The sequence below is a fragment of the Alosa alosa genome, chromosome 15 (genome assembly GCF_017589495.1).
Source record: "Alosa alosa isolate M-15738 ecotype Scorff River chromosome 15, AALO_Geno_1.1, whole genome shotgun sequence".
NCBI lineage: Eukaryota > Metazoa > Chordata > Actinopteri > Clupeiformes > Clupeidae > Alosa > Alosa alosa.
This window is the reverse complement of record NC_063203.1, coordinates 17,891,923-17,899,916: the sequence shown is the minus strand read 5'-3', so window position 1 is coordinate 17,899,916 and position 7,994 is coordinate 17,891,923. Positions and strand designations below refer to the sequence as shown.

Sequence of the window (7,994 nt, the reverse complement as noted above, 5' to 3'; positions counted from 1 at the left end):
ACACACACACACTTCCTCCCCCATCCCTGGTTCTGCGACTCTGCTCCTCTGCCTGGTTGCCTTGGTTCTCCGGCAGCACAGGCCTCTGCTCTGCAGCTGAGCATTCCTTACCTCAGGTTAGAATAGTTAGACTGTGAAATCATCCAGGACCACCCCGCTCTCCTGAAACAAAAACAACAAAAAAAGATCCTGAACCATACCATGCACACACAGACACAGACCTATACACATACTCACACAACCTCACCCTCTTACTTAATATGCTCCAGTACCTTGCAGCCGATTTTTTAATATTTATGGGTGCTGAAGCCATGAAGCCAGAACGGAAGAAGGGTGGAGGGTGGGTGTGGGGGATGGGGGTCTGGTCCTCTCTAGTGCTCCCTGGGTAGCTTCAGCAGCAGGGAGGGTGTGTGTGTGTGTGTGTGTGAATCTGTGTGCTGGTGGTGTGTCAGGCAACCTCCATGCCAGGCCTCCATGTTGAAATGATTAGGACACAGGAAGCAGAACCTGACACTGCTGACATGAGACACACCCTCATAACCCCCACATCCCTCCACCCCCAGCAACGCCACATCCTGCCCACAAGAACCCTCTCGCCACGCCAACAATTGATTCACCATGACAACCGACGGAGTAATTTACATCACCTGATAAGGGGAAGAGAGAGAAAAAAAGTGAACATGAGGGAGGACAGGAGCCGCAGGGCACACATCGCCTCACACCTATCTGACTCACCCAACCAACTTTCAACACTTTTGAGGTAAAAAAAAAAAACACAAAAAAGAAAAAGAAAAACTCTGACCACCTGTACCTGATGGCTGTGTAAGAGCACAAGTGAACTACTTGGCCCCGACCGCAGTGGCTACAAAATAATTTGGTGTCTTACTCGGCAAGTGGGACACCAAGACCCCACGAGCTCAAGCATTTTGGATTTCAGTTATGCGTTAAATTCCCGCTATTACTCAAAACATACAGCGACAAAAGAACACAAATACTATGTTGATTTAATTTCACGCCATATTACCTTGGATCTGGGTTTCTTTCCTTCCTGAAATTATAAACATTTGCAAGGTTACATTTTTGACACGAGTTCAAACACTGTTGTCCAGATCATTTACTCCTCAGCATTCCACCCCCAGCATTTACATTTTCTCTCTGTGCAGAAACAAGTGGGGGTGGATAAGGGCTTTGGAGACACGTGTATACAGTTACACGCAGGTCAGCCCATTTAATCTATGGCAAGAGCAACAGGCCAGTCTCCTGTGTGTTTGACACAGAGCACCACTGCCCTCTGGTGAAAGGGAGGAGGAGTTTTGCTTGCATGTTTTCTCATTTTCTCTGCCCTTTTTTGTATGGGTCATTAATTAAAAATTAAAATTTTCAAGGTCTTGAACAAGGAAGAGAGGAATGGGCATCTCAGAAGGGAAAATAAATAGCACACATTCACAGACAATCATGCAAGGAATTCTTTTATTGTACCCTAGATAGTTTCAAAACTGGGAGATGTAAAATTTGCATGAGGCACTTTTGCACTTACGACATCTGAAGACCTTCATCTCATAATTAAACTTCAAATATGTAATCAAGGTCATTTTGCCTCGTTAAAAAAAAAGCAAGCATTACAGAAAGGAACTTTCATTGCACATGAACTGGACTAGACCAAAGCCACTGGTGAAAATACAGCACAGACTGTATCTCTATGATCTCTGTGATCTGTGTTGCCAACTAAACTTGAGTTGTTGCCCTCCCTTCTGTAAGCTCCAAAGTGTGTACTGCACGCTTTCATAACGATGGAATATTACTCATTTATAAGGGCAAGGGTTGGAATAACAAGTGTGGGGTTTTGGAAATTCTGGACAATGTTTTCCTGCAAAGCCTCATGAGGTAAACCATTTTTTCAACATGACTCAAGAAATGGAATTAGCAAAACCATTTCACTTAACACGGCATAAAATTTACCATTTTGCCTAAAAAAATCTGGCTGCCGGAAAATGTGCATATTGTTATATTTTACCTCTTGCCAGCTGTAGAAGGTGAGTATGGATGAGCATAAGTTTGAATTCTACGTGTCCAAATTTCAGAGTGCTATCCACAATACAATATCTCCTGTATGCCCTGTAGCTTTCTTAACTATAGTGGAGAATGCTTTTCTATTCGCTGTCTTGTCTGAGCTGGAAAAGGTTTTTACTTCACTAATGTGGAGGTGAAGCCAGCTAGACTCAAAGCCGAGGATCTGTGCATATTCACTGAGTCACTAGGGAATAACGCAGCACAGCAAGAAGCTAGGAAGGAATGCAAACTTGTTAAGAACAAAGGATAAGGAAATCAATGGCAAAATATGCAGATTCGGTGAAAGAGCAACATGCAAATTTTCCTGAGGGAGTACCCTCTGTCTCTCCCTTAGCAAAGAAAAGAAAAAAACACAACACTGCCAGTAACCTGATTTTCTTAAAGTAGTAAACTACTTCTCGAGTATGACACAACAGTCTGGCAACTTGGCAGGGTAAAGATATGGCCTTTATATTTATATTTATGGGGGGAAAAAACACAAAAAACAGAATTGGCAAAACTCTTGAGAAGCCTCGTCTTTAGCCTTGTGATAGGATTGAGGTGTCGGGTATTTCAGAGGTGCTGTCTCAGGGTTTAAAGAGTTCAGTAAACCAGGCAGCTGAGTTTGTCACTTTGGCGACACTTGAGCAGCTTCAGGAAGGTCTCGATCTTGTGGGCGTCCTTCTTGAAGCAGTTGAGCAGGTTGTAGTCGCGCAGGATGGAGTCCAGCATGTCCGGCGGTAGGTCCGACTGCAGCAGGCTCGGTTCGTACACTGACGGCATGAGCATTCCCTCATTTAGCATCTGAATGGCCGTGGCATGGGGCAAGTAGGGATAGAACAGGATTGAAAAAAGAATGTTGTGAGAAAACAAGTTTGTGTCTTGGCACGTCCTGAACAGCCAGTCAGCTGAAAAAAGCACATGTTGACGTTTATTTTTTTGTGGACCACAACATTACTTTTGAAAATAGATGGGAACAAATCTGTGTAAACATTTGCAATGGTGCTTTCAACGTCGCCATTTGATAAACATAGGGCTAGAGCTCCAGCTTTAGTTGAGTTTGAATAGAACAATTTGCTTGTCACATTCAATGTTTTGCTTAGATTTTTATATGACTCAAAACACCAGGTCCACAGAAAGAGAAAACAAAGAGAGAGAGAGAGAGAGAGAGACAGAGAGAGAGAGAGAGAGAGAGAGAGAGAGAGAGAGAGAGAGCAAAGGATGGGTGTACCTTTCGGATCAGGACCAGCAAGCCTTGCTCCAGGCTCAACAGCTTCTCCGACACCCACTTGGTCTTGTTGATTAGAGTGTCCGGGGCGTTGTCATAGTGATTCAAGGTGGTCTGAAGGTAGATGAGCGGCTCAATCCAGGACTGCACCAACAGCAGCACGGAGTGCAGAAGCCACTTGTCCTGAGGACGACAGTCACAGAGCATCGTAAACGCCCCCAGAGGACACTGCGGTCGCACCCTGGCACCATTTACGGCATAGGACATCCCATAATAGTTTGAGCTATACCCTCCATAAATTAGTGGGGGCCCCTTTTAAAATATGACCCACCACAGGGGTGCATGCTCTCAATCTATCGGCCATTTATGGCACTTGTTTTACAGCTTTCAATGATTTTTCAGTGACTGGGGATGAGTCCTCATTATATTAGCGTGCCTGACACCACTGACCAAAGTGCTGATTTGGCCAAAGCCTTTCGAAAAGTAAACCTTAAGGTTAAACAAGTTAGACTGGAGAGTACACTGGCTCTGTCTCAGCAAAAAAAGATGGGAGAAAGAGAGAAGAGAGAGAGAGAGAGAGAGACTGCTTTTTAAAACTTAGGTCATTTGCTGAACGGAAAGGTCATATGCTTATCTAGTAGGAATGTCACACCAATACACAGAGAGGGGACCTCTTATTATACAATGTAGGATATTTTTTCGAGTCACCAGGAGTGAACTAATTTCCTGTGCAGCCAGAACAGAGTGTAAAATGTGCAGTAGATTAGAAGATTCACTTGAGATAAGAGATGGGACAGAGCTGGAAATTCTAAGATTTCCATTTAAACCTTCACTCACTTTTACATGCTATTTACAAGTTTGACAAGGTTGAGGGAAGGCTGTGTGTGTGAGAGAGAGAGGTAAAACTAGCCTTTGCCTTTAGTACTTTGTGTGTGTAACTCTTATATAGCATCCTTACGTGATTACAGTCATACATGCTGACCAAAACATTTCTGGCTGAGAGAGGGGCATACCAATGATCAGGCACAAATAGCACACACACACACACACACACACACACACACACTCTCTCTCACACACACACACACACACACACACACACACGTGTTAAATGAAAGTAACTGCTGAGGCGACGGAAACAACACTCAGTGGCAGCCTCTGTGAACTTGACTCCAGGGAACCGAGAATCACTCGCTTGGTAAGTGACTATTATTGCAAATAAAAAAATGCATGCACCAGTGGCAAGCAGTACTGAGGGACCATATTCACTCACTCATACACACACACACACACACACACACACACACACACACACGGTTTTCCCAAACATTTCAAGGAAACAAAACCGCGGAGCGTCGCATGTCCATCTGCTTACCGATGTTTGCTGGATCTCACTCTTGGAGGCGAGGATGGGGAACGGCTTAGTGATGCATGTGCTCCCTGCCTGGTTCCTCACAGTGCGCATCGAGAAGGGCACAAACATGTCTTCCTGTGAAACAAGAATCACAGCATACAAAGATAGATAGATATTTACATAGCTTGTCTATTATTGTTATATTCTCAGAAATACATACCTACGATAGCCTTATACCGCCTTATGAATGTAATTCTTTGTTTAAAATGTTTTGTTATTTAGAGCTTTTGTTAAAACTCTCTGATGCTGAATTCACTCCTCCAGTAGAATCCACTACTGTAGTACTTAAAAATAACCTGGCAAGACAAGATAAGCACAGTGGAATACACCAAAATATGTGCACATTTAGATTTGGCTGCATGTCATCTTCACTTTATAACCTCCTGTGGCTCTTTAACTACTCCTTGTGAGACGACACCTTTTGTATCGCAAGCCCATTATTATCCCAAGTCATGCATATTATTTAATTCATGTGGGGAGCATTTCGCCCTGGTATATTAAGGAGCTCTAATTTGACTTCATTTAGAAGGTTGTGCTGGCAGGCTATGTAACATTTGGCTGTGCATAAAATCTGCCTGATTATTCATTAAGATTACTGTCTCATTAATTTGGCGACTCGTGGCTGGCATGCAGTGGCACACAAGTTTGATTAACAGATATCAACATCCTGCATAGACAGACTTATGCCAGAGTACCTTTTAACAAGAACAAACACGATATAAGATAAACCCTGTAACCCTGTAACTAGACCCACATTTACAACTGAAGTGGATATGCCACCAAATCGCATTATTACTAGTTTATACAGGAATTAATTATTTAAATGCAATAGTTTCTGTAGATTAAACAAATACATCTCAATAATAGAGCAGGGGAGAATATGCAGGGCTGGAGTTGATCTCAGGTATACTGTAGCTGAACATTTTGTAGATTTCTTTAATTCACCCATACCATATGCATAGAAGAGTAAGCATAATAAAAGTCATCTTCAGGCATTTTTTGCAGATTTACTATTTCACACCATGGGGGCTGTGGATAGGGTCTTTTTTTTTTTTGGTCTGGGGAGCTGTGGCAGAGTACTCACAAAGAGAGAGCAGGACTCCTCGGACACGCGGTAAATGAGCTCGGCGTGCTGGATGACCCGGTCCAGCAACTTCTCCTGGGGGATGGAGGCGCAGTGCGCCGAACCGCCTGACTCGTCCTTACAGTCCAGAGGCAGGGCCAGCACAGTGTCCCAGCACAGCGCCAACAGCAAGGTACACACACGGCTCTGCAATCCTACAGGATTACACACACACACACACACAGACACACACAGACACACACACACATAGATGGAAATACTTACACATTTGTGGATGTAAACACAGACAAACATACAAACTCAAGCCATATGTTTGTTTGCTAAACAACTCTAACATGAAATACCCTGTAGTCTGTTCATTGTGTTAATCGGTTCTTCTTGTGTCTATCATGAGTGGGTATATTCTGCCTTTTATATAATGGAGAGGTAAGGCAAACCACCAACATATGCATGTATGCAATAGCACGACCATGTCAGAGGTGAAAGGGGATATGTTCTTGTAATAAAATGAAAATATTCATCTACTTACTATACATCTCCATTTACAGAGTTTTACAGCTTTAACTATACTTCCTTATACCCACACCAGTATTCACACTACAACAGCATCAATACCACTCGGTTGGCATTCCCTTATGATTTCCAGAACTGTGTTTCCCTATTTACTTCTTTGGTATTGACATACAACATCTACAGTTGGACTACATGCACTTACCACAAACACTACTATTGACTCGGCAATAAGCCCATGTTGACCTTGAGGGACTCTACATTTTCTTCCAGTCACTACACCCTACATTGAAGGTCTAAGGAGTGATGTATTGCACGCCTCCCGAGTCTCTCCTCTTCACTGTATGTTTCTGGTACTCTTCAGAGGCCCACTGTAGGATGATGGCAGACGGATGACATTGAAAATGTTATTAAAGACCTCAGAAATTCTGGTCTGCTGCCAGGTACACCACTCTATGGTTGACAACCTGTCCACCTCATCTTCTCCTGCTCTAATCTCTAGAATCTAATTTGTCTGCCTGACACTGATCACACTACTTCTAGGAGAATCCTTAATTGAACTTGGTATAAAAGAAGATAAAAATGAACTTCTGTTCTTCTGAGTGTTGTCTGCAGAGCAGTTCATTAGGGAACTATTAATATGCAGCTCTATAAAAACCGACACAGTCTGCAAATTAACACCACCTAATTCCATACAATTCCGCCACCCCCAACCAATGCCAATTCTAGATCAAACATGACTTCTTTTCTCTCCGGAAACTTCTGCAGAAAATATCCTTGGCCTTTTTTTCTCATCTTGGCAAGGCTGCCATGGTACTGGTGCCATGGTTTCTTCTTCACAGAGTTTAGGCCCCTGCTGTAATGTTCATAATGAGGTAATCTGTCTCCAAGTAGTCAAAGCGGCCTATCTTGATGGCTCTCTGTCTGGTTGCCATGGACTACTTATGCTTCCAGCTGAAGGAATCCTTCATAAAACATATCCGCAAAGGGATATTGAAATAATGCCATAGTAGGTGGGTGGAGGACTTCATTAAATCCTTCATATTCCAATTTTCTCTCTGATTACACTGTGTCCTACATATTTTAGTCACTAAAAACCACAATATTATGCCCTAATCCAATTTGAGAATTAAAAGTGATGTGCTCTGTCTGTCGATTTCAGAATTAAGCCCACTTTGTTGTTTGGATGATGCACATTTCACTGGAACCAATTGCTATCGGCTGAGAGCTGAGGCGAACAGCAGAAAATGTCCACAGACCCCCGATTTCTAAAATGTGTGTATGATTAAAAAGGGTGGAATTGTGCTGCAACAAAGTTTAGGATGATAATAGCATCACTTCCAACATAACCATGACAAGCTCCTTGAATATCATCAATTCTGAAAAAATGAAAGTTGAATATCCCCCCCCACCATCAATGCCCAAATAGGCTGACGCCAGACATAATTTCACTGCATTTCTTACTTCCAGTAATTATATGCATGTGACAATAAACTTCCTTGTATCCTTGTATAAACTTCCTTGTATATAGCCTTAGATTCAATACTGAATTGTGCATTATTAATAACCACATTATTCATAGGAATTCATAATAAGCAACTTACATTGGGTCTCCAATTTATGACATTGTTGTCTAATCTTCTGCTACTTAATACATCACTCTAGCTCTCGGACGTGGTGAAATATTAACTTGATGTCACATCATATGG

The 7,994-nt window shown here is 42.6% G+C and overlaps 1 protein-coding gene across 1 annotated transcript; it reads right to left on the bottom strand.

The window, feature by feature from the left end:
- Nucleotides 1-1,474: 1,474 nt before the first annotated feature.
- smtla (somatolactin alpha) lies at nt 1,475-6,144 on the bottom strand. The gene is made up of 5 exons (XM_048264685.1): nt 6,120-6,144; nt 5,776-5,969; nt 4,653-4,766; nt 3,281-3,460; nt 1,475-2,853 (listed from the first exon to the last, which is right to left on the bottom strand). The coding sequence occupies exons 1-5, from the start codon at nt 6,133-6,135 to the stop codon at nt 2,653-2,655; spliced, it is 705 nt and encodes a 234-aa protein (XP_048120642.1). The 5' UTR covers nt 6,136-6,144; the 3' UTR covers nt 1,475-2,652.
- Between the last annotated feature and the right edge of the window lie 1,850 nt (nt 6,145-7,994).

Excerpts from the sequence above, each read along its gene's own strand:
- smtla (XM_048264685.1), bottom strand. Across the intron at positions 4,767-5,775 it reads AGGAGTCCTGCTCTCTCTTT|GAAGACATGTTTGTGCCCTT; the intron begins GTGAGTACTCTG and ends CTTGTTTCACAG. Across the intron at positions 2,854-3,280 it reads TGCTGGTCCTGATCCGAAAG|ATGCTAAATGAGGGAATGCT; the intron begins GTACACCCATCC and ends ACGGCCATTCAG.